Genomic DNA, 26,007 nt, shown 5'->3' with positions numbered 1-26,007 from the left:
TGTGACTAAAGTCTATATCGATCTATACAATGCTCACTTTGTGAATTTGAAACTAATATTAAATGTATTTTGAAGATAATAAGGAAAACAAATGTTATTGCAAATGTACAAAATAAAAAATGAACCTAAGTAATAAATGTATGAATTTACATATATAGACTGCCACATCTTCCCAAAAACAACAAAAAGGAAGAAAGAAACATAGACAGAACATCTTAATTGGTAAGAGCATCCGCAACGCTGCCTCGTTGCGGACTCGATCTCGTCTCGACGAGACGAGATCGGCATCGAGACAGCGTTGCGGCTCCCGTCTCGTCTCGACGCCCAACGCGTCCCGGCAAGGCAAGTCTCGAGCTCGCGAGACACGCGCCCGGTGCCACGTGGCGCGCGCGGGCTGCTGGCGTGACGCCCACTCGCCGACCCGCGAGTGGGCGTCGGATTTATGACGTCATAATTCAATTTTTTTTAAAAAAAAAATCAGATTTTTCAAAAAAAAAAAAAAAATTAAAATAAAAAACGGTAATATTACCGTTGAACAACGGTAATATTTTTAATTTTTAATTTTTAATTTTTTTTTATATATTCTATATATACTCTTCTCCATTCTCCATTTTACACACAAACACACATTTATTCTCTCATCTCTCTTTCTTTCCTCTCCAATCACTTCTATAAAATCATTCCTTTATTTTTTTCTTCTCCCAAATTTAATCAATTATGGATCCATTTGAGCAAATGCGTCGAATAATGGAAGAATCGCTAGAAGCAGATCGACGTAGGGAGGAGGGCCGCCCAAGCGCCTCCTAGGCAACGCCGGACATACATCCACCGTAACCGGGAGGAAGCCGCCGCAAGGTTGGAACGTGATTACTTCAGTCCGAACCCGGTGTGGGGAGATATCTACTTCCGTCGCCGTTTCCGTATGTCACGCCCGCTATTTTTGCATATCGCGAATACATTGGCGGCACGGGAAGAGTTCTTCGAGAGAAGGGTTCGACGGCGTTGGCCGTCCTAGCCACACGACGCTCCAGAAATGTACTGCGGCGATCCGTCGGCTTGCTACTTGGACAAACGGCGGATGCGTTCGACGAATACCTGCACGTCGGAGAATCCACTGGGCGACTTTGTTTGTTGAACTTACGCAAAGGCGTCCGGGCGGCCTTCACCGCCGAATTTCTGAAGAAGCCAACCACCGCAGATTGTCAGTTTCTGCTCCATCTTCACGAACAAGTGCACGGATTCCCCGGGATGCTCGGGAGTGTCGATTGCATGCATTGGCAATGGAAGAATTGTCCTGTGGCGTTGAAGGGGTCATACACGAGCGGCCACAAAGGCACCCACCGCACCGTTATACTCGAGGCCGTCGCCGACTACCGGCTATGGATTTGGCATGCGTATTTCGGGGTCCCCGGCTCGAACAACGACATCAACGTGCTCAACAACTCCGACCTCTTCGCTGAAGTTCCGAATGGTAAAGCGCCGGCCATCAACTTCGTCGCTAACAATCGCCAGTATAAAATGGGGTACTATCTTGCCGACGGCATCTATCCGAAGTGGCCAACCTTCGTGAAGACGTTCAACAGGCCTACGGACGAAAAGCAGTCTCTTTTTGCGCAGAAGCAAGAGTCTGCTCGCAAGGATGTGGAGAGAGTGTTCGGGGTTCTCCAAGCTCGATGGAACATTATCAAAGCCCCGGCTCGACAGTGGTTTATAGAGAATATGGTCGACATCATGTATATGTGCATAATCTTGCACAACATGATTGTCGCCGACGAAGGACCTGAGGCGGGAAATTGGTTCGACCCTGAAACCCCGGGAAGCTCAACCGCAAGTAGTCCGCCTCGAACGGGAGTGCATCCGTCTTTGCAAGAGCGGTTGTCTATTCGGGCAAGGACACGTGATTCTACCGCCCACGCCCAACTCCAGGAGGATCTAATGGAGCACATTTGGGCAAAATTTGGCAACCATTAGATGATCGTCACTAGAGAACTCCTTCTTCTGCTTCTTTGCCTCCATTTTTTTTTATTTGAGTTTAAGTGTGCAATTTGTAATTTCTAGTTTTTTAATTATGTCTTTTTTATTTTTTTATGTATTTTAAATTGTAATTTTATTTTATTTATAATGAAGTGTGTTTTTTATTAATTGAATTTGTTGGAATTAAAAAAAAAAATGAAATTGAATGAATAGTTAAGAGATGGTTAAGAGATGGTTAAGAGATGGAGGGTTGCAGGTGTTGTCTCTTAGTTAAGAGATGAGCTGAAAAGTACAGTGGGGCCCATGAATAGTGAAGAGATGAGACGGTTAAGAGACGGATAAGAGATAGCGTTGCGGATGGCCTAAATTTCAGCTAAGTATTGTTTGCATTATTATAGTATTTAGATTTTTTTGATAAATATTCATGATTTATTATAACAATGTTTTTATGGAGTTGATGTTTAATTTCAGAGTTGCGGTTTGAATATGAGTGAAGGAAAGAAAGGTAAGGTTTCCAACAAGTGTTTTTTTTTTTGTAATTATAGAGGTTTCATCCATTTTGCATGCAAATACATTTATTTATTTTTTTATTTTGAGATATCTATAGCTAATAGGTTGTTGTATGGGTGGACAAAAATACCGTGACATGCTGTAAATTTCCACAAGAAATTTACATTTTCAATATTTTTTTAATTTATATATTTTTCACACAAATGGAGTTTTAATTGCAATACAAAGAAAATTAATAACATGTAGTAGTAAAATTAAGTTTTTTGTAGGCATCGCAGTTGTAGGAGTAAAAATCCACCGGAAAAATAAAACTATGATCATTTGGGGCCCTGCCTAGCAATTGTTCTATTTCTAGATTAATATTACTATTAATATTGTTACATTTTTTTAAATTTTTTGCATAAAATTTTGATGTTCTTTGTCTATAAAGATTAGGGCTGGAAAATCGTGCAAATTGGGTCGCTATCGGGTCAACCCAATATTGACCCAATCTTATCAGGTCCCAACCCAACCCAACCCAAATCATCGTGTTCTTATCGGGTTCAACCCAAACAGATTCGTATTAGATTCGTGCGGATTTCGTGTCATCCAAAAAAATATCGGTCGTGTAGGATTCGTGCGGATTTCGTGTCATCCAAAAAAATATCGGTTATCTTTTAATGATAGTAAGTTACTACACAATATAAACGTTATACGATAACGACCGACATATGATATTATATAATTAAAATTTGATAGAACACGATAAATAAGATATTAAAACATTAAAATAATTAATTTTAATAATTTTTAAATCCAAATAATAAAACTAAAGTATATTAAAATTAAATCTAACTAATAAAGTTAAAATAATTATTTTTTAATAAAATTTAAGTATGCAGTAATATTTTTTTATCATAAAAATAATTAATAATAGTATTAATCATATTTTTACTAATACAATTAAAATTATAATATTTTTTTAATTAATAAAAATAAATAAAATTATAATTATAATATTTTTTAATTAATAGAAATAAATAAAATTAAAATTTAATATATTATTTTAATTAATATAAATAATCAAAATAATTATTTTTTTTCTTAACGGATAACCCAACCTGACCCAAATCTGACCCAACCCAATCCAAAATTCCCCGGTTCTTATTGGGTCGACCCTATAAGGACCCAAATCCTAAACGTGCGTGTTCGTGTCGGGTTAACTTCGTGCGGATTCGTGTCGAATTATCGTGTTGGATCAAAAATTGCCAGCCCTAATAAAGATATTATTATTGGTCAATCTAAGAAAGTAAGAATCAATATAGCTAAAGTTATATTACTGTTTCATTTCATTGTTGATATGCATAAACTACTCCTATGTTGCACATTTTGAGTCACATAACTGCTTCCCACAGGTGCAATACAGCAGGGTCAAACTAGCAATGCGGTAACTCTCGATCACATTCGTTTTATTTATAGAAATAATTAAATCCCTTCATTTATATGCTACAAATGAAAAAGAGTGTATGTTATTTATTTTTTGAAACCACTTAGTATAAAACTATTACTACTACTAACTATAATTTTAATCCTTCACAGCGTAAGAAAACTATACCTCAAAACCCTGTGGAAGAGGTTGCCTCCAATGATATTATTGTTATATTAGACGAGGAGGATAGGTAGGAATTCATTTACAATGATATTAATTCTAAAAAATATATACATGAAACTCTTTAATTAACATAATCTTTGATACTTGGTTGGTCAGTGATGGTGAGGAAGTTGGTTCAGCTAGGGCGCCTTTGGGGACTCCATCATCGAACCATCCCAATAATCATAAAATGGGGGTGCGCTACAAGTCCCTAAGGATGCGTGCATCTAACCATCCCGACGTGCTGGCAGAGGAGAAGAATAAGAAGAAGAAGAAATGAAAATGTGACTACTTTTTATATGTTTGAAAACCTATTTGTGACATGCACCATGCATAATAATCTTTGATTCTGTATTTGCAAGACTATTAATAAGGTGCTCTCAGACTCTTTATATTTATATACATCCTCATTAGAAAATGAATTAGCGGCCGTTTTGAGCCCCATTTGAGTATGTTTATTTGAATTCATTCGATTTTTGGGGCTCTAATTTTAAAAGCAGATTATAAATTATATTTTTATTACCATATTTTGAAATTCTTATTTACAAAATCCTATCGTCGACCGGATTGCTTCTTATGGACGAACTTAGTAATTAAGTGGATCTATCAGTTCTATCCTCCATCGGGAGAAATGAATCTTGGATCAAGTGGGCAACCACCGCTTTCTTCAGACCCCTTTGTTCCACTTTCACAAGATCCGGAAGAGAACCCGCCAGGGGATTACAACCTATTCTCCACCAACAACACGACAAGACGTCCGTCCTCAGGTTATGACTGCTGATCAGCAAAAGCTAGAAATACAAGTGGCTAGCACTTTGGCTCTCTTTGCGGAGATTTGAGTTTGACTCCGCCTAAGGCCACTGGCGGAACTACATATATAGAGGAGGGGCTTTAGCCCCTAATGAATTCATTTTTTTAAACTTTTTTTCATTATAAAATTCTAAATTTTATTCATATTTTATACATATTATTATATAAAAGCTCTATTAATAATCTAAATCACCTATAAATTTATTTTTAAAATAAATTGTTAAAATTTAGCTCCTACTTACATTTACTTCTGCGTTCGTCACTGCCTAAGGCCTTTTCTATCACATTTTGTGCTTCCAAAACTCTTCTTTGTAATTTTAATGCTTCCCATTTTTCCTTTTATATTTTTAATACTTTTTTATTTTGTTAATTTTCCATTTTTTCAAATGCACAAAGTTTTAACTTTAAGTTACAAACACTTTATCTTTTTTTTTCCGTACAAACTTTGCAATAAATTTTGTTACCCTTATTTATTACTCTCATTAAAATGTAAACAACATCATTACTATATTTTTCACTCTCTTCTTTATTATTTCTTTACTTAACTTATAAAAGAACAATAAATAAAACCTTATCCTGAAAATAAATGTTTCACATTTAGTGGAACATATGTATGAGTTATTATTAGTTGTTACCATCCTTATATTATTCGTCAATCATTATCTATCTATATACTATCTCATAACTTCATACCACTCATGCCACAACTATTTGATGTGAGACAAACATCGAAAAATACACTACAACCGTTGACAATAATTTGGACCCCCCAGAGTCGAATTCCTGCGTTCGCTACTGGTCAGCTGACATCTAGGGTTAGCTATTGATTCTAGGTCCTTCGGTTCGATAGTAGTAGTATGTATATGTGTCATAGCCTTGTTATCAAGAAGTGTGCGATGTAATCATCTTCTTTACCGATGCAGCAGTAACCTTTTCGTTTATGCCTTCCTTTGGTTTATCATCTTTCCCTTGCTCTTTCTTTGCTACAAATTTGTCATAGTATTTCATTTCAATGGAAAAAAGAGCAATGATTTGGCGTTGAGATTAATTAGGTTGTGGATATATCTAGATGGGGAAGTTAATTTCAACAAGGAAATGATAGAGAAGATGGAAACAGAACTTGAGAAAAAAAAAAAATTCAAAACAACATTGTAAGTTAGAAATATACTCTGTTTTGGGACCTAATCTAAAATATTAATAGGCCTTGTCGCCTTGATAATTATAGCTTTGCTTACCAAACACACAATTTCCCATTTCAACAGATTTTGTAATAAGATAAGGTCTTTTTCTACTCTATTCTAAACTTATTGAATTAGGTGTATTTAGGAATGACGAATTACCTTGGCACCTGACTTTCATCTTTCAAGATTTTGTTGCATGATCCCATGAAGAACTGATATCATATGCTCTCATCTCCAAATCCTTTGCCCAATTTTGAACCATAGGGTTGCAATCTACAACTTGAATTGTTTCCACACTTGTACACAACTCAGGCGGGATCTCTTCCAATTGGTAGCAGTGTTTGATGCACAGACGCTTGAGGTTTATGAAACACGTAGCCGAGAATTTCCAACGAACCAAATCAGTGTCTTCAATTAAAAGAAACCGAAGTGCATACACATCGTCGTCATGCAACTCCCAGTCGGGTCCTTGAAAGGCATAGCATCGCAATTTGAGCACTTCGAGATTTTCCAACTTGCTAATTATCTTCATATATTCCCATGGGTACCCGAGCCCGCTCAAGCTCAACTTTTTAAGACCCCATGGGAACATTGAACGAGGAGCGGGTGGAGACACCCGCTCTGGCATAAAGTCAGGATTCACAACCACACATTTAAGTGATTCTAGTCTCCGGAGATGGGATATATTGTTCAAGCAACGATAGGGATCATCATTCTCATCAGGCTCGAGCTCAATGCAAATCCCTAATCTCTTCAAACCCGAGACTCTCCTAAGCACTTTTTTGGTACAACTACGAGAGCCCACGCCTATGAGAGTTGACAGTTTTCGTAATGCAACACTACCATTAGGGTCTGGTAGGTTGCTCCCTGCAATCTGAAGATGCTTCAGTTTCTCCATATCCCATATCTCCATTGGAAGATACGACGAATCTGCAGATGATACGATGCTGAGAGGCCGACTTATAATAATAAACTGAAGGTTCCACAGTTTGGAAATACAAGGAGGGATGCTCCCATTGTATGTAAGAGCAAGGTATCTCAAGAAATATGAATCCACTACTTCAGTGGGAAACTCGTAGAGACGAATTGCAAGAGCATCCATCAACCTCAGCAGCCTCAACCCGAAACAAACTGGCACTGGATACTGATGAGACGGAGAAGCACATATCAGAGAACGCGTACTTGAAATGGATGCAATCAAGTCGTGCACATCTTTGATGCCCAATAAAGTGCTATTTCGAATGCATAATCTCCGCTGCATCTCCACATTCCCTACTCCGCGATCAGCAAGAGTGCTAAAGGCTCGAAAAAAATTGCTCTGCATTGCTAAATTATTGGATAAATGCCAGAAAACACAATGCAGGCTGCAGGCCTTAATCTTGAAACTAGAACTCTGCTGGCTAACCATGACTAGACTTTGGCTTTCAAGCTCTAACAAGCATTCTACAGCATAATCTTGCATGGTTTTGCCTGAATTTGGTTCTAGAAATCCCTCAGCAATCCAGAATATAATGAGCTTGGAAGTTGGGATCTCCTTATTCGGAGGGAAAATCCCAATATAGAGAAAGCACACTTTCAAGTATTGAGGCAAGTGCTTATAGCTTGAAACTAATACCTTTGAGATTTGATAATATGCATCCATGAAAATCTGAGAATTTTTCTGCGCTGCATCGTTCCAAACTGCAGTGGTTTGCTCAACACGAGAGAGGAGGCTAGCAACCGTGACAATCATAAGAGGAAGACCTTCACAATTCTCCACAATCTTTTTCCCGGCTTTCTCAAGCCGAATGGGGCATATCGTTTGTCTGAATACCTCCTCACAGAAAAGATCCCAACTCTCTTCTTTATCTAACAACTGCATTTTACAAACAGGATCATCTACTCCAATATGTGCTACTTTTGCTAGCCTAGTTGTTACCAAGGCTGCACCCTTGATATTGGGGAATAACCTTTTCATGTATTCCAATGGCTTTATGCTCCACACATCATCCAAAACAATGAGACATTTCTTATCCAATACCTCTTCACACAATCTCTTTGCTAAATCCTCATCTTGTTTTATTCCATCTTTATCAATGTCCGGACATACTTGAGAAAGAATATCCACCAAGATTTCTTCGAACACACAATCAGGGCCTAATGTCAACCACAAGTGGTGGTCGTAGCAGCACCGGATCATCGGATCTTCGAATATTTCCTTAACGAGCGTGGTCTTACCAATCCCCGCCATTCCAAGGAAGGAGATAGTCAACATTTTAGGGAAGAACATTTGGGGCAAAATCTCCTTCTTTATATCTTCTATATGTTTAGAGAAGTCAACAAACTCAAGAAGTAGACCTTTTTCCTCTTCATCAAGAAATGAGAAACTCTCAGTAGATAGATCTTCTTGAATTTTACACATCTGGCACATATAAAATCCAATTCAAGAATAGTCCAAGAAATACTAAAAATCAAAATCAATAAAATGAACAATATAGTACTCCTACCTCAGATAATTCATCATCAACCATGAAAATGGGATTTTGTTGGTCCGATGCTAGTTGGTTCCAGTAATGCGCCGTCTTCTCCGCCTTCAAAAGGTGGAGAAGAACCTTCAATACGACAATACCAAGACTCCTGCAATTGTGAAGAATCTTCTTACCAGGTCCCTCCAGTTGAGCAGGGCAGCCCTCGGGACCAAACAAGCCAGCGCGAAACATATACCACCACGTGTCTTGATCGCGGCAGGCCATGTTGTAAGACATGTATTTGTTTCGAATCCGAAGCAGCTTCTTCTCCTGCCTCCTTGTAGTGAACAGCACCGCGCTTCCATTATCTTCCACTGGAAACGAACTTTCCAGAAAGTTCCAGATCCCCACGTCGCGTACATCATCCAACACGATCAAATATCTCCGCCCCTTCAAACTCGAATACAGAAACTCAACCAATTCTACTTCTCCTTTGGCGCCGAGCGATTCAATTTCAATACTAGGCGCGTTTATCTGAGCAAGAATGCAAGCAAGGATTCCCCTGCAGTCGTTTATGGGGCCCACGCGAACCCCCGCGGCGCAGTCGAAGCAGTGCTTCAGATCTTGGAGAATGGCGGCGGCGGCGATGGTTGTACCGCAGCCGAGCTCGCCGGTGATCTGGAATATTCCGAAGTCGTTAGGCCTGGTTCTTTTGGTGAGACAATCTCTAACCTCGTCGTAATTGACTGAAACTGTCCCCTTTTTGGCATCGTTGTCGTTGTCGTGGTCGTGGTCTTGCTCAGGCGAAAAATGGGGAATTTCTGCGGTGATCTTCTCGACCGTATTGCAGAAGGATTGGATTGCTTGACTTATTTCTTCCGAGTTTTTCCAGCTTACAGATTGATCGAGGAGGTGAGTGGACTCGCGGAATTCGAGGAGATTTTCTAGTTTGTGGGTTTCGTGTGTGATTTGTTGTTGTTGGTCGACAGCATTTAGATCGAGAAGTTGCTGCAAGGATATAGTTTGGTTATATGCATGTTTAAGGAGTTTTCGAGTGTTGAGATTTAAATGAGAAGAATGGAGAAGGCGGTCCAGTGTTTTTTTCAGAGAAATCACAGCAGCATAAGCCATGATCAGAAATCAAACTGAAATGAAATATGAATAGTGCTGGTCGACAACCCAACAACTCAGTTTTATGGAATCGTGCAGCTTGCGACTGACTATTGAAGTCAATCCTTAAAGACTAATTAGAGCTGCACAATTAATTTGGTTCAAAATTCAAAGATTATAAAGGAGATGGAGCCCAATAGAGTAATGAACCAAGATAAATGAGTCTTCACATAATTAGTGGTAAAAGTTCAACTATTTACAACACTTAATACTCCCTCCGTCCCAGATAATTCGTCCCAGTTTTCCATTTCAGTCCGTCCCACATAATTTATCTCATTTCACTTTTACCATTTTTGGTAGTAGACCCATATTCCACTAACTCATTCCTACTTACATTTTATTATAAAACTAATATATAAATGTAAGACCCACGTTTCACTAACTTTTTCAACCCACTTTTTATTACAATTCTTAAAACCCGTGCCCGGTCAAAGTGACCCGAATTATCCGGGACGGAGGGAGTACATTTTAGTCAATTATGTTATTAATTTTACGTACTCCCTCCGTCCCATAGAAATTGACCATATTTCCTTTTTCGTCCGTCCTACACAAATAGTCACATATCCATTTATGGTAACCTTTTTCTCATTTTTTTTTTTTACTTTTTCATTTATGGGCCCATCATCCACTACACAATTTCAACTACTTTTTCTTACTTTACCAAATCACGCATTAAAACCAGTGTCATCCCTAAATGCCAATTTCTATAGAATAGAGGGAGTATTATATGTCAAATTTAGAAACTTTGCATGATGGAATTTTTTGTGCGGTACCGATTGAGAAAAATGTTAAAATTATGATATAATTACTCATTTTTTAAAGTAGCGAGATTGACCAGAATTTGATCAAACTTTTTTTTTTTTTTCAATTTTCCTTAGTTATAGCGTTTGTTTATAGAGACCACTGGTGTCAACTGGCTCAAGCTCAATCTGAATCCCTAACCTCTTCAAACCCGAGGTCGGACTTTATGCCGGAGCGGGTGTCTCTACCTGCTCCTCGGTCAATGTTCCCATGGGGTCGTAAAAAGTTGAGCTTGAGGGAGCTCGGGTACCCATGGTTATATATGAGCAAGTTGGAGAATATTCAAGTGCTGAAATTGCGATGCATGAGAACGATTTTTTGGTTTCTTTTAATTAAAGACACTGATTTAGTTGATTGGAAATTCTCGGCTACGTGTTTCATAAGCCTCAAGTGTCTGTTCATCAAACATTGCTATCAATTAGAAGAGCTCCCTATGGTTCATATTGGGCAATAGATTTGGTGTTGATAGCATTTCGCAACAAAAATCTTGAAAGAAGAAACTCAGGTTCGAAGGTAAATCGATTTAATTTACTTTGCTAATTACATACAGATCTAGCAGACAGCAAATTCGATAGCTAGTTAGTTATCAAGCAAATTCGAATTCGAAGATATATAAACTTGAAGTAATAACTAATAACTCATTTCATTGTTTGAAGACGACATTATTATGATTTGAGTATGATTTAATAAGTTACTAGAAAGGTCGAAACTCAATGCCTTCGAGGATGAGGCCACTCGTGATGCAGCAACTGGTGTCGAGCAACTGCACTTGTACCTGCCCATTTTCTCCTGCATCAACATAAAATTCTCCAAGTTGTATTTCCATCCACCCATCATCTCTCTCACTTCCTTCTTGAAACTTCACCATCTTGGCTTGCTCCTCCGGATACCCTATACCTGATTTCAAAAACTCCTATATCACAATACAGAATATATATTCACAGTTTCACACTAACAGAAACTTGTAATGAGCTGAGATAAATGAGTCTTGACCTGATTCATTGTAAAAGTTTCTGACAATCGATACTGCTGAGTTCAAGTTTGCATACATCTCCGCGAATCCAAATACTAGGTATGCAGCATAACAACTCTCCGAGGACAACCAATTTGAATTTATTTTGCCTTCGATGTAGATGCCCTGTGCCTTTTCGAGCTTATATACCTCAGAGAATCTGGAAAATATGCCTCAGTCACATTTCATCTTTTATATGCTTCTGCCTTAGTTACATCTTAATTGTGATTAATAAACTCTTGATGTAGGATGATCAACAAATTCTTACAAGGATTGGTGAATACCTGGATTGCGGATGCTCATTGAGTCTCCAACATCCATCAAAGCCTCTTGATGACATGATGAGGTTCATAGGTCCGAGCAGGAAACAGTTCTTTCCAGTCCTGTCCAGAGAAAAGCTCTGTATGGCAGGGGAGTAGTATTTAACTCAAAATTTTAAAAATAAAAGAGAGAAGTCTATAAAAAATTGAGTAAACCATCTCATGTGCTACCATATACGATGACCTCCACACTACTTGGCGTTTTCCAGGTGGCAGCATCGCCTTCCAGTCCTTTCGATCGACTGATATATCAGAATATTCCATTGGCAATCTACTTGTGTCTGGAATAACTAGTCGAAGGTCAAGATGGCCAAACTGAAAACTCAAGGAAGAACTGAGTTGGGAGGAAGATGAAGATGGTGATGTGGAGACGGAATTAGTCAAGGCTAATAGCTTGTCTTCCTCCCTGCGGGAAACGGCCTTCACCAGCCTCTCCCAATTGTCGTAGGTCTTGCCCATCCCACCTCAGTATAAAACTGAAATCTTCTTTTTTAGAATATAATGCTTCAACTTAGAAAGATTGGAATATTTTTCAGGAAATGTAGTGGAAATAAAACATGAGTGGCCAATCACACAATCTTCAGTGCGAGTCTTCGCTTCTGGTCTTCGTCAACCCACTAAACAAACAAGGAAAAAGTACCCTAAACAATTGACAATTACTATAAAATATATGAACTGTATGCGAAATAACAATATATTCTAAACAATCGATCATATAGTTTACACACATAAACATGAAAATGTACATATGAAAGATAAAAGTAATATTTTCAATATCTTTTACAATTGGGAATGCTAATAAACCTGTAATTAAACTATAAGTCCATGCCGGAGACTGTAAAATTTTGGTGCTTGTATTTATCATCAACCAATAACATCCTCAAGTTTCCAGAGGTCAAACTAATACCTTGAAAAATGAGGTTGCTAAAACTGTGATCGACTGTTCACTGGTGTACTTCAACTCTGCGATTATCTCCCTGTTGTGTCGAGATCAAGATAGAAAGCTCGCAGTTTCATTTCATACCACAATCTGATCTTGGTTTTTAGAGTAACAATGTGCTTCACCAGTAAAGATTATAATAGTCATCTCACTGCTTGGGTGCTTCATGCATTTCAGTGAATCAAAACACAAGATATGCTGCATATGATGCATCTGGAGTGCATTAGTATGATGAAGGAACTTGTTTCTGGGTGATGAGATCCAAATACAGATGACGGAATATCAAGGTTTGTAGCTCCAGCTCCTAGCAAAAAAGAACAGTACTTACGAAAAACAAAAATTCTGTTTCGAATTTTTAGAAAACTGCATCCATTGAAGGATCAAGAAAAGGTTGACTAACCATACTACCTCCTGGTTACCTGCCAGCATTGTCTCTAAACCTGTAAAGTCCGCAGGCTATTCATATCTTTCTATAACGACAGGTAACTGATTATGGAAGTAGCTTTGTGGATATTACATTCTTCGACAAAATTGCTTCAAAGATCTTAGCCTCAATCCCGCTATCTCACACTACAAATGAGCAGGAACCATATCATCCTTCACGGAGTCCTTTAGGCACAACTTTCTTAATCATTTCAAAAAGAATATCATCTTCATTTTTCCCTTCTACTTGATCGAGTAACATGGACATAGTCCCAGTATCTGCAGAGAGTTCTCTTTCACACATTTCCTTCAAGAATGGAATTGCATTAAAGACATCATTTTTCTTTAGCAACCCTTGGATGATAACATTGTATGTTACACTGTTTCGTGCACAACAACTTCTCTCCATCTCAATAAGCAAAGATTTAGCATCCTCCACAAATCCTTCTTGACAGAGCGAGCCAAGGATCATGTTATATATTTGAACATTGGGTTTCAATCCTCTGGAAGGAAGTTGGTTAAAAACCTCCAGAGCAGAGTTCAGCTGCCCGGCTTTGCACAAACCATGAATTAGAGTACCATATGTAATTACGTCTGGAGTAAAACCCTTTTCCTTCATTGTATGGAGAAGTGAGAATGCTTCAGCAATTTGCTGCATCCTACACAAATGGTCCAACAATATACTGTAGGTAGTTAAATTTGGAGCTACTTGTTGAACTTCCATGTCATTGAAAAGCTTCCAGCCATCCCCAAATCTACGTTCACCAAACAATCCATCTATCATGGTGTTGTAGGTAGCTGCTGTATACTTCAAACCTTGCCGAGGAATCTCATGAAAAAGACCCCAAGCTTTACTTATTTTCCCTTTCTTGCAGTATCCATTGATCACGCTGTTATAGGTAATGATAGAAGGCTTAAGGCCTCTACGTGCAATAGAATCAAACACTTCCTCTGCTTTCTTCATTTTCCCTTGCAAACAGTATCCATCTATAAGTGCATTGCACGCAACAACATCTAGACGAATATCTTGTCCTTTCATAATTTCAATAAGATCCTCAGCATCTTCCAAATTTCCCTCCTTGCAAAACGCATCCACAACTATAGTGCAAGTGACCACATTTAAAGGGATTCCAGAGATTACCATTTTATTCACCAAGTCTTTAACCTCTTCCCATCTGCCAGCATCACACAAGCCCTGAATCAACGGATTATATGTTGAAACAATGGGAGAAATATCTCGTTGAATCATCACAGATAGGATCTCGAAAGCATCATCCAACATCCCCCTTTTGCATAACGCGTCAATTGTGGCATTATACGCCTTAACATCGGGTCTCCACCTCGTTCTCGCCAATCTGTGAAGCAATTCACGCGCAGTAGCAGCAAGTCCAGCTTTACAAAGCCCGTTTATCACAGTGAGAATCATAACATCACTAGGCTCACAAAATTTCAAAAGCAGAATCTTTTTGAAGAGCTTCTCTGCCTCAGCAACCTTGTGGTCCAAAAACAGCCCTTTTATCAGAGTGCTGAATGTCGCAGCACCAGGCTCGTAGCCGCGCTTGTAAAAGCTGCCCAATATAACAAACCCTAAGTCCGTCCGATTCGAAAGGCAGCAGCAGTCAATCAAGATGTTCATCGTGAACTCGTTTACAGGGGCACCCGTTTGACGCATTTCGTCGAACACGTTAAGGGCAATGGAGTAGTGCTTCATCTTCGCAATAACTGACAGCAGCTTGTTGTATACCCGGACAGATGGTTGCGGCCGCATCCTAACCATTTCTTGAAACAGGCAAAGCGCATCATCTAGTTTATTAACACGGCTGAAATCTATTGCGGGGTTCGGCGCGATATTATGGAAATATGAACAGCAAATTGAGATTGGAGGAGGAAAAGTATCGGATTTGCGCGAAGAGTTAACCAAAACTCCTCTTGCAATTAGCTGAATCGCAGATGCAGCGGCTGTTCGGCTCATCTATTTCAGCGCAAGAGGAATTGATTAAAATAAATGTATAACTAAAAAATGAAGGACTAAAATTGGATATATTTCTAGTTGATTATATTTAGGCTAACGGACTATATTTCCTAACATAATCATTCTTTTTTAATAGTTTAGATATTGAAAAATTGCCATTTATTTTATAATTTTTGGCTGACTTCTTGGTTAGTGTCATAAATTTCTAAAGTAAAATATTAAGTAAGTAAATCATAGTAATTTTTATAATTTTCACAATTATCCTATACAATTAAAATTTCATTGAAAATTGTCATTTAAATTATTAAATAGTGATTAGTTTCCTGATGATTAAGGGAAAATACCAATTAACATTCTAACGTTAGGAATTTTTACAACGAAATAATGCCAAATTTGTGTATTAAAATTTAGCAATATTACTTATAGTGATATAACTCCATTGCATGCTTTGCTTTAACTAAAAGGATTGAGCTACAAGACACGTTAAACGTAGTTCTGAATAAAGTTTTATTACAAAAATTGTTTTTATTTTAGCCTATTCGTATAGAAAATGAACCAAATGATAAAGTTAATATAGACCTAAAGAAGACTATCTAGAATACATCACAAAATCTCTATTAACCATTGAGAAAGAATAACTCCATTGCATGCTTTGCTTTGCTTCCTTCTTTTGTCAGCCATACAAATTAAAGTCTCATATTTTAATCTAAGTATAGTTTACGGTAAAAAGAAAAGTGATTAGACCAGCTAATCAGCCATATCAAGTTATTCCGATTTTGTTTTCTTTAAGACAAGGCGTAATACATCCGAAAACAATCTTGCTAGTAGTACTATATTATTTGAGCCAAATTTGATCAGGTGAAGTAAGGAATTCATACCCGCGGCTTTGCTTAATTTATTTAGCTGCTTTTTTCCATCAAAGTTTCTTTCTTTTCTTTAATTAATTAATTTAGAATTATAATGAAACAATAATGACATTTAACTCCACCAAAAGTGATTAATAAATTGACTAATCAACTCATTCCAATCCTGCTTCCATTTCACAAAAAAGTTAGACCAAACCACCAAGCAATGGCGGATGCAGCAGTTGGCTTCGCTCTGAAAGAAATCCGCATGTTAATCTCCGAACAAGGAAAGCTCTTATGCGGCCTTGGCAGCGCAGTGGAGGCGCTCGAGACGCAGCTGAAAGAGATGAAGTATCTCCTTGAAGACGCTGACACAAGGCGACACCAAAGCAAAACCATCACCAACTGGATCGCCGAGATCAGAGGCCTCGCATACAGAGCCGAAGCCGCCATTGAAATGCACTCCGCCCAAGCCACTTCAATGAGAAAAAGAGGCCTCAAAAATCTCATCATCAGATACTCTTGCTTCCTCGCAGAATGCTACTCTCTCCGACAGCTAGCGGTTGAGATCTCAGATATCGAGTCGAAGCTCGAACATATCAACAAGGAGATGCAAGAAAGCGGCGTAAAAAGGAGCATCATTGATCATACAAGGGAAAACTCAGCTGCCTCCGACAGCACGAGGAAAACCTTCCCGAATTTTGAGATGGACGAGTGCTTTGTCGGTAAGGAGGATGACCTGAAGCGGCTTGTATCGCTAGTGGCCGATGACGAGGAAGAGCATCGGGTTGTTTCAGTGTGGGGGATGGGTGGTATAGGCAAGACGGCGATTGTGAAAAGGGTGTACAACCAAATAATTGAGGCCAAAAAGGGTGGCTTTGAATGTTTCGCGTGGTTTTGCGTGACTCAGCAATGCCGGGTTCGGTCGGTTTTGGAGGGAGTGCTGAAGCAGCTGAATCCGAAGAGGAAGGAAGGGGTGTGGAATCTGAATGTGGAGGAGATGATCGAGCAGCTGTGTGAGATACAGAGATGTAAGAGATGCTTGGTTGTTTTGGACGATGTTTGGGAGATTAGGGATTGGGAGGAGTTGAAGCATGCCTTTTATGTCCGAGATTTGCGGAGCAAGATTTTGGTGACGACGAGAAAAAGGGATGTAGCGGAGATTGGATTTCCGGTTGAAGTTGGGCTTCTCAATGTGGACGATGGCTGGGAATTGCTCAAGAAGAAAGCATTCCCTCATGGGAACAATCCAGGTCAGTTGTTCATGCTCAACTCCTATTTTATCATGTCATCAATATTTTAGTACTATTAAATCTTGCTGTGTAGGTTAGCATGTAAGGATGTGATTAATGTTGAGTCGATATCTATAATTTCTCATAAAATTGGATTCTGTTCAAATTGAATTCAATGTGGCATGTTGGTATATCTAACTAGAATTAGAATAAAATGACATTGTTTCATAAAAATAAAATTTGAAATTACTAATAAACAATTCACCTAATTAATCATCTAACTACTTGATTGTGAGAAACTAACTACGTATTAAAAGTTTTAAGTATTTTCTACATCCAAAATTGGTGGCAAAAATCTGAATTGGCTTAGAGTTGGTGTATTTTCTGGCTATTAGTCTTTTAATAATTATCATGTTACAGATTTGAAATGGTATTTTGGGTACGAGTGGGTACAATTATTATATTTAAATTTTTTGTGGTTAATGATTAAATTATAATTTAGCTTCTTTCCATTAGTATTATTTGGTACATAACCAATAATTATTTTGATATACAGAATTCGTAACAGAAGAAAAATCTGTCGAAAAAATTGGGAAAGAAATGGTAGGGAAATGCGGCAATTTGCCGCTAGCAATTTGTTTACTTGGTGGGATGTTGAGAAAGAAAAACTCATTAAAGGATTGGGAGTCAGTAAATGAGAAGTTCAATGTAGTTCTATATTGCGGCCACGACAAAAGGGACAGTGGCATTGATGGAGTGGTAAATTTAAGCTATGAAAATCTACCTTATTATTTGAAACCGTGCTTTCTCTACCTCGGTATATTCAAAGAGGACGAAAGCATAGATGTTGATCATGTATATGGGATGTGGATAGCACAAGGCATGATTTCGAATGAGAGTATTCGACAAAAGGATGAAACTTTAATGGACGTCGCAGAGCTCTACTTAAGCGAGCTGGCCTCTACGTCCCTTGTCCAAGTTGAAACAACTGAGGATTATCTTGCACCCACAAGAAAATTTGATACATGCAAACTTCATGATGTAGTAAGAGAACTATGTATAAAAATAGGAGAAAATGAGGGCTTTGGTGTGGAGATTTCCGAGTTTAAAGATGGGAGGTTTAGTACCATACCACGAGTAGCACGACATATGTCGATCTATTTCAAAAATAAACACAGCCGTCTTATAAACTCAGCTCGTAGAGAAGAACACCTTAGCAAACATTTAAGATCTCTTCGAATACTCAATGATGTAACATGGGATGCCATTGAATTTGGTGTTATTGAATTTCCACCACAAAGTATAGTTGATTTCAAGAAATACAAATTTCTAAGGGAGCTAGTAATCGAGTCATTCAAATTTGAAGGAGGGAAGTTACCGAAAGGAATCACGGATCTTGTTCTCCTTCGATGTATTCGTTTGCAACATTGTGTTCTTGATAAGCTACCGTCGTCTGTAAGAAATTTGGTCTACTTGGATACCATCGATTTAGTTGGCTCATGGAATGTTCGAGTACCTAATGTTTTGAATGAGTTGTTTCGGTTGAAACACTTGTTCCTCCCTCCTTATGAGAAGGACCACAAGGTTGTAAATCATCGGTTGAGATTGGCCGAGGGTGTAGGTGAGTTGGAGAGCCTGGCAGGGTTCAACAGCACTGTCCATGAATTAAAATGTGCTACAACAATCAAGAATCTCAGGGTTTTTTCAGCAGAAATACACGACAACGATAGCTTGTTAGTTATTCTCAATGCCATCGCTACAAGCTGGAACAAGCTACAGATATGTGTTGTTGAGATTGAAGAGGGCTGCCGGCTTAGAGGTGAGGAAAGGCTGATGGAGTTATTGCTTGCATGTCCCAATCTTTATTACTTGAGAATATCCGTTGAGACGGAACAACGCTTACCGGTGAGTAGTGACTTCATTAGGTCAAGGCTTGTGCGGTTGCACTTGTTGAGCTCTGGGATTGAGCATGATCCGATGGGGATATTGGGAAAGCTTCCTTGCTTGGTTGAACTGTGTTTGAGATGGGGATCGTTTGTTGGGGAGGAGATGACGTGTCGTGAATCCAATTTTCATCGCCTCAAGAGGCTTGAGCTTACCGGTTTGCCAAGGTTGAGGGAGTGGAGGGTGGAGCGAGGAGCTATGCCCCTCCTTTATGAGATAGAGTTTGATAATTGTCCGGATTTGGAGATGATTCCGGATGGATTGAGATGGATTTCTAGTCTCAAAAGAGTCACAGTTTTTAACATGCCAGGGTTGGGAAAGAGGGTTTTGGAATCAGGAGAGGATTTCCATAAATTAAGCCATGTCCCTTCAATTAATGTCATCCATGACTAGTCATTAGACACTAATGTAGTAATAGTCTTCATTTCCTTTGTATATTCCTAGTGTTGGAATCAAAATTAGTGATTCACATGCTATATATGTCGAATCAAATTGATAAACATACATGTGTTCATGTTGTCGATTGAATAATCTGAAATGAGGAAATTAGAACATGGCCTTATAATAAAGCTTGTGTTCCTTACTTTATAAAACATGATGTACAAAGAAAACACAAAGATATCAGAGTTGCTTAACGCTGACAAGAGGTCGAAACTCGATTCCCCCAACTATAAGACCACCCTTCCACCGATTACTTGTCTCGGCGACATGCGCTTCCACCTCCTGCTTGTCTCCGCCATCCACATAAAAACTTCCTATTTGGAATTCTGTCCATCCATCACTACGGCATACTGCCTTCTCTCTCCCTCTGTCCCTCTCGCCATCATAGGGGTCGTATGCTAATTTAAAGATTAGATACGCCCCATAAATGGTCTTGGAGGTCAGCAGACGCGTTCCGATCTTCCCTCGAATATCGACTGCTGAAAAAGAATTGATCTCCACTGTTTCAAACCTGCCCCTCAAACTAGTTTAAGATATGCCACCACAAAATATGTATGTCCTCATAAAAATCTATACATCGCAAAAGATAGGCTCTTTTGTAATAGCAGTAGTACGCAAAACAAGCATGAATTATGAGTATTGATCAATGAAGTACCCGGAATCGTTGCTAGAGAAAGGAAAATCCTGCGCTGGAGAATCTTGAGTCTGAATCATAAATTCTCTAGCTTCAACCGGAAGAAACACCACTTTCTACAATGGCACTTGAATTAGTAGTAATAGCAAAAGAAACAAACGTAAGACAGGGCTATTGTCTTACCCCAGGTACCAATCTTGGTATTGTTTCTTGAGGTGGAGAAAGGAACATTCCCCAAATGGTTGCCGTATATGTTGCATCATAATAAAGTGAGAGTGTTGGATGTTTTGGGGCGTCATCGTCAAGCCATGAAAATGATATGTCGTCGTCGCTGATGGTGCTGCAACTTGTTGAGTTGAGCGCAGCAAGTTGCCTGAACTGCTCTAACTTCAGCACGGCTCCGACTAGCTTCTCCCAATTGTCGTAGTTTTTCGACATATTGGTCGCTCTTTCTTTCAAAATTGAGGGGAAATATGTGAAAGTTTAAATTCTGTTACATGAACGACTCAACGAGGAACGTGGTAGTCAAAGTCTTCGTCAACTCCGCATAATAAGTCTTTCTAATTAAATGTGGATCAAGTGGGTATAAGTTGGGAGGTTCCACTTTTCGTTTAATTTATTTCAAATGAATGCTAAACTGCTATGTTATTTGGTAGAAGTTAAATCAATTTTAATTATTTCCTCGTTCTGCTTTAACAATCTCATTTACTTTTGAGCCTTTGTTTTGTAAAAATGACAATAAATAATTAAAAGGGAGAAATAATAAAGAGAAAGAATAATGTAGAGGCGTTTATTTTCAGCTCGAGATTTAAGAAAAATTGTGTTAAATGAGTTAAATAAATAAAGAATAAAATAAAAAGTGAAAAATGTGTAGAGATGAAGAAAGAATAAAATAAGAGAGAGTAAAGTAAGAGATAAGAAATGTGTTGACTTTTGCTATAAATGGAAATAACTCAACTACCATGGAACGTACCGAAATGGCAAAATGACTCAACTACCACGGAACGGAGGGAGTAACTAAGACTGCTAAAGCGGGACAGAGGGAGTATTTGTTTTCATATAGCAATACAAAATGCGGTAATGATAAAATGTAAAGTCTACAAACTCTAAACTCCTCAACACAATATTGACACAGTGTAAAATTTTTAAGATTTTGATATTAACACATCATCAACCGTTGATATTGTGTTGACATTTTTTGTTGTTGTCATCTATTAACATTTTCTAACGGTGCAGATCATGGTTTGAAGTTTGTAAAATATTTAGAGTTTGTATTTGATTACATTCCTGCAAAATGTTACTCCCTCCGTCCAACATTATTTTAGGCGTTTCTTTCGGTACGAGATTTAAGAAAATTGTGTTTAGTAAGTTAAATAAAGTAAAATAAAGTGGAGTAGAGAATAAAGTAAGAGAAGAAAGATTAAAGTACATGTGATTAGATGTTTTGTTTTTAGTAAAAAAGAGAAATGACTCTAATTTAGGACAACTCAAAATTGAATATGACTAAAGTAACTTGGGATGAAGGGAGTACATTATTTTTTTAATTTAGTTACTTAATAAAACATTCATCACATAATTATTCACTATTCAAAATAAGATAAATAAAAAACTTACTATCCAATATGAACTTCTGCAGCATGTTAACCTTGAGCCAATAAAATGAGGTATATGTCCTCTTAGACTTAGTTCATGAGAAATCATTTGGGCGGGAAGGGATTGAGGCCTTGTAAGACTATCATACAGTACTAAGAACTCAATATTTTGATTTTTTTTTTCACCCCGATAAGTGCGGTATAACCGTATAACAGCAAGTACTATTTCATTATTTTTCCACCTTAGTCAAAACATACTTTAGGGGTGCATGTATATCACTTTAGAAATGAATTGTACGCAAATTCATGATTTAAATGTGCAAGACCTATTTAAAATATGTAACCAACAAGTTCAATGAAAGTACCTCAAATCCTTGAAACGAAGTGTATATCTATTACACAAGGCAATGAAGCATTAGTCTAAGAATTGGAAAATGCAGAAAGGAGTCATGGCTTAGGCCTAAACTCAATGCCCTCAACGATGAGACCCGACTTCATTTGAGAGCCATCCTTCCCCATCAGCCATGTCTCCACCACGCCGTCGTCACCTCCATCGTTATAGAAGCTATCCAACTCCACCTCCATCCATCCATCACCTCTCCCAACAGCTACTCTTCCACTCTCCCGCTGCTGAGATCTGCTGGGGCATTGCAGGTGCACCTTCGAAATCTCTGTCAAGCCGTCGCCTATCCTTACCGGCCCCTTGCCACTCCCTCTGCATCGGTCACGACCATTCTCCCGCTCGAAGTGATCCAGAATAGCTGCCCTCTCATCATCACCGTCGACTTCATCATTCGTGAATCTCACAAACGCATTTGCTGATTGGAGTCCGCGAGGACTCTGGTCTAGCTTGAAGACGAGATAACATCCGTAGACAGTGTGGGAGGATAGCATCCGTGTGTTTATGGTGCCTCTGATTTCAAGCCAGAAAACTTCGTTTAACAGAGCAACCTCTGAGAATCTGCAATTGGACAATGGTTAAACGAAACCATGTTTCATTGAAAAATGTGGGATTGTGAAGAAGGGACCTTGAATCTGGATGGGGTGTCAGCTCCCAGAAACCTGAGGTGTCGCCACACCAGATAATTCCCAGCTCCTTTGCTCCCACCATGTAGCACTTCTTCCCCTTCTTTCTTTCCAGACAAAAGCTCTGTTTCAAATTATGTAAGGATTATAGCACTTAATCAAAACTTAATTTTCGATAAAATAATTTTGTAAGTTGTACTATGTTTAAAACTAATGTATTAATATTGGAAATAAATCCAATCCAACAAATTGCTAAACTAAAATTATTGTTCTCTTATTTTTCATTCATATCCCATAAAACTAATTGAAGGAAGAATTTGTATAATATGCATTATTTGACCAATTCATTTCTGCACAAATAAAGAAAAATCAATGACAGAAAACCCCAAAGTGAAGGATGGAATGATACCAATTTTCCAGCATCGATAAGAATGGGAGAGTTGCAAAGGCTCAAGTATAGCTCTTTCTTCGTGGCGTAAACTACCAGAGATACAGATCTTGATATAATTTCCGGCAAATCCTCCGGCAGAAATCCGTCCCAAACAGCGTCGGCATCAGCCGCGGATTTCAACCCTTTTGAGACCGTAGCGAATCTTAAGGCATCCGCAGGCGAAGTTCGCTGCAGAATCTCCGATAAACACTCCTCCGGCAACGTAGATAAAAGGTCCATTCAATCTGCGCAATTTCACAATCGTTGAAACCAATGAATTCCTCACAGCTCAGAAACCAATTACTCCACTTAATTGAGAATGAGAAACCTTGATGAGTATGTATGATTGTCCCATATTTATAAGCTTTACCTGAAATGGAAGTGGTCAATGCAACTTGCATTTCCCTAATGCATGAATCCCCCAATTATAAGTTTTAGCTAAGGTGTTCAATGCAACTTGCTTTAATAATTCTTCTGTTCATTTGTTCAATAGTAATTACTGTAGTTTGTAGTAGTCAAGACAAATTGTTTCAATTATTCCTAACATGCACAAAGCATCTTCATTACATCTGATGATCTCTGTTGGTTCATTCACAAATATCTGTCTTATCAAATCACTCAACATAGGGAATAGTCTCTTACTGAAAAATCTAAAAATGGGAGTAGTAGAAGAAGCACTACCACTTACCAGAGCAGAGTACATATTATTTGATGGTAATTTTACTGACATGGCGAACTTTGTGGAAATCCTCTCCTTCTCTACCACCATTATCAGACATAACCCTTCTTCCCAATTCTGGCATTCCTTCAATGATCAGATCTTGAAGATTAGACATAGCAATCAATCCTTGTGGAACCATCTCCATACCAAGACAACGGCGAATATACAAATGCAATAGAAGAGGCATGGCACCTTCATCAACTTTCCACTCCCTCAACTCTTGCAAGTCATTCAGTTCAAACACCTGGAGGCAAGGAAAACTGGATGCAGGGCACCTCATCCTTTCACCGATGAATGATCCCAAGTGGAAACACAGGCGTTTCAAGGAAGCAAGGTTTCCGAGTACCTCCAATGGATCTTCCTCAATTTTGCATTTGTTCAAGCATAATATTGCTATGTTTGAGCAAATGATGTTGCTCCAGCACTCCGTTAGTAGCCTCCCCAAATGAGCATAAATCACCAAGTCAGTAAGATTCCGGCATGTGAACGCTTGGTTCAAGTTCGTTGATGTGAACTCCCAACCTTCTTCCACTACTATATAAGTGTACACCAACCTTTCCCAGTTTGAATCAATGGCGTTCATAATAGCTGTATAGCTTTCCTTGTCAAATACATACGCTGAGAAACGTTGGAGCTTCTTCATTCTCGTATAACAACTATTCTCATGCACTAAACTGTTCAGCCCCTGTAGAGCCTCCAACTGATCTAAACCCTTATCCAATTTCAATCGATAATCCCCAATTCTTTCCCTGTCATAACGAGGAAGGAGCAGTTGTTTTAACCGGACCATCTTCTTCAAAACATTTGGAATTTTTGTATTCTTAGATATCAGGTAATCAAGGATTTCTAAGTAGACCAGGTTGCTTATGGAAGATTGTAGCTCATCAAGTTCACATTTCCGGAAACGCAGATTTCTGAGGTGAACAAGACGAGTAACCCCTCTTGGTAGCTTTCCTCGTACAAATTTGAATCCCTCGAAAGCTAGACTTCTGAGCGATTTGAATCTTCGAAAATCAACTGTGCTTGGAAGCTCAATATTTACCCTCCCTGTTATATCATTATGTAAATGAAGTGACCTTAAATGCTTGCAACTATCTTCTTTTCCAAGCTGATCATTACATTCACCATCATCTTCTTGCAACTCTGCTTTGAAATGGATAACCAAATGTCGCGTTTTAACACGCGACAGGGCATGGTCTAGAAAGGAACTAAATCTTCCACCTGTGTACTCGAGAGTTTGCACCTGGTAGTGCTCCTTTTTCCCCATCGACAAACATAGCTTTCTTACTACACAATGAAGGTTGCATGACGTGAATTTCGTTCTGTGTCTGGCATCTTTACGTTTGGCTTGGACAATGCTCTTCGAGACCAGCTGTCTTAAGTAGTCCTCTGCAAGCTCCATCGGAGATTTATCACTATTCTCCTCTGAAATCATGCCCTGTGATATCCACATTCTATATAGATCAACAGCAGCCATGCTTTCGCCATCTCTCAATACACCCAAATACAGAAAGCACAACTTCAAATGATAAGGTAAATCATCATAACTTAAATTTACTACCGCTTCCAGTTTACTTTCATTTCCATCTCCATCTCCGATGTTGTATAAGTATGCATCCATATTTTCATTCACCAACTCCCACTCTCTCGTTGAATTTCTCTCACTCCAGACCCCTCCAAGTAAAGAGATTGCTAGAGGCAAATAACCACATTTCTTTGCCATTTGCTTCCCAAGTGTGCACGTAGATTCTTCACGTACGAACTCTGTATTGAAAAAAAAACACAAGTTAAATTCAGATTCTCTTCATATAAACAACACTTGCAATTATTGATAAATTACCTGGATTGATGTCAGGGGGAAATGTCTTCTTCTTGAGTAAGTCCCAAGCATCATCCTCTTTTAGAAGCTCAACTTCCATCCTAGACACATAATAAATCCCTAACTCTACTAT

General features: G+C 38.6%; 6 protein-coding genes across 12 annotated transcripts; 1 reads left to right on the top strand and 5 right to left on the bottom strand.

The window, feature by feature from the left end:
* Window positions 1–5,878: 5,878 nt before the first annotated feature.
* On the bottom strand, window positions 5,879–8,842 carry LOC125197064 (putative late blight resistance protein homolog R1A-10). Its single transcript, XM_048095761.1, has 2 exons — window positions 8,592–8,842; window positions 5,879–8,506 (listed from the first exon to the last, which is right to left on the bottom strand). Exons 1-2 carry the CDS (start codon window positions 8,835–8,837, stop codon window positions 6,287–6,289), a joined length of 2,466 nt encoding a protein of 821 aa, XP_047951718.1. The 5' UTR covers window positions 8,838–8,842; the 3' UTR covers window positions 5,879–6,286.
* A 2,182-nt stretch (window positions 8,843–11,024) lies between these two features.
* On the bottom strand, window positions 11,025–12,899 carry LOC125197309 (F-box protein PP2-B10-like). 4 transcript variants are annotated; one of them, XM_048096038.1, is made up of 5 exons: window positions 12,763–12,899; window positions 12,027–12,472; window positions 11,820–11,935; window positions 11,517–11,695; window positions 11,025–11,420 (listed from the first exon to the last, which is right to left on the bottom strand). In XM_048096038.1, the coding sequence occupies exons 2-5, from the start codon at window positions 12,312–12,314 to the stop codon at window positions 11,218–11,220; spliced, it is 786 nt and encodes a 261-aa protein (XP_047951995.1). In that variant the 5' UTR covers window positions 12,315–12,472; window positions 12,763–12,899; the 3' UTR covers window positions 11,025–11,217. The 4 variants fall into 4 exon arrangements, with proteins under 4 accessions (XP_047951995.1, XP_047951997.1, XP_047951998.1 ...); XM_048096040.1 differs by having other exon boundaries at window positions 11,025–11,414; XM_048096041.1 differs by having other exon boundaries at window positions 11,025–11,405.
* LOC125197308 (putative pentatricopeptide repeat-containing protein At1g12700, mitochondrial) lies at window positions 12,532–15,648 on the bottom strand. 4 transcript variants are annotated; one of them, XR_007172043.1, is made up of 2 exons: window positions 13,196–15,209; window positions 12,532–13,099 (listed from the first exon to the last, which is right to left on the bottom strand). XR_007172043.1 is itself a non-coding variant. In XM_048096037.1 (2 exons), exon 2 carries the CDS (start codon window positions 15,188–15,190, stop codon window positions 13,388–13,390), a length of 1,803 nt encoding a protein of 600 aa, XP_047951994.1. In that variant the 5' UTR covers window positions 15,611–15,648; the 3' UTR covers window positions 12,532–13,387. The 4 variants fall into 4 exon arrangements, 1 of the variants encoding a protein (XP_047951994.1); XR_007172045.1 differs by having other exon boundaries at window positions 13,204–15,209; XR_007172044.1 differs by having other exon boundaries at window positions 13,215–15,209.
* A 613-nt stretch (window positions 15,649–16,261) lies between these two features.
* Window positions 16,262–19,604, top strand: LOC125194565 (probable disease resistance protein RF9). The gene is made up of 2 exons (XM_048092823.1): window positions 16,262–17,288; window positions 17,824–19,604. The coding sequence occupies exons 1-2, from the start codon at window positions 16,262–16,264 to the stop codon at window positions 19,602–19,604; spliced, it is 2,808 nt and encodes a 935-aa protein (XP_047948780.1).
* A 99-nt stretch (window positions 19,605–19,703) lies between these two features.
* LOC125194564 (F-box protein PP2-B1-like) lies at window positions 19,704–23,667 on the bottom strand. The gene is made up of 7 exons (XM_048092822.1): window positions 23,314–23,667; window positions 22,907–23,028; window positions 22,329–22,839; window positions 22,244–22,270; window positions 20,470–20,757; window positions 20,308–20,402; window positions 19,704–20,163 (listed from the first exon to the last, which is right to left on the bottom strand). Exons 1-7 carry the CDS (start codon window positions 23,572–23,574, stop codon window positions 19,833–19,835), a joined length of 1,635 nt encoding a protein of 544 aa, XP_047948779.1. The 5' UTR covers window positions 23,575–23,667; the 3' UTR covers window positions 19,704–19,832.
* LOC125193639 (disease susceptibility protein LOV1-like) lies at window positions 23,462–25,984 on the bottom strand. The gene is made up of 3 exons (XM_048091472.1): window positions 25,896–25,984; window positions 24,023–25,819; window positions 23,462–23,579 (listed from the first exon to the last, which is right to left on the bottom strand). The coding sequence occupies exons 1-2, from the start codon at window positions 25,972–25,974 to the stop codon at window positions 24,039–24,041; spliced, it is 1,860 nt and encodes a 619-aa protein (XP_047947429.1). The 5' UTR covers window positions 25,975–25,984; the 3' UTR covers window positions 23,462–23,579; window positions 24,023–24,038.
* Window positions 25,985–26,007: the final 23 nt, after the last annotated feature.

This window comes from Salvia hispanica, chromosome 6 (genome assembly GCF_023119035.1).
Source record: "Salvia hispanica cultivar TCC Black 2014 chromosome 6, UniMelb_Shisp_WGS_1.0, whole genome shotgun sequence".
Taxonomy (NCBI): domain Eukaryota; kingdom Viridiplantae; phylum Streptophyta; class Magnoliopsida; order Lamiales; family Lamiaceae; genus Salvia; species Salvia hispanica.
Note: the sequence above shows the minus strand (reverse complement) of the source record. Positions and strands in the feature narration are given on the sequence as shown.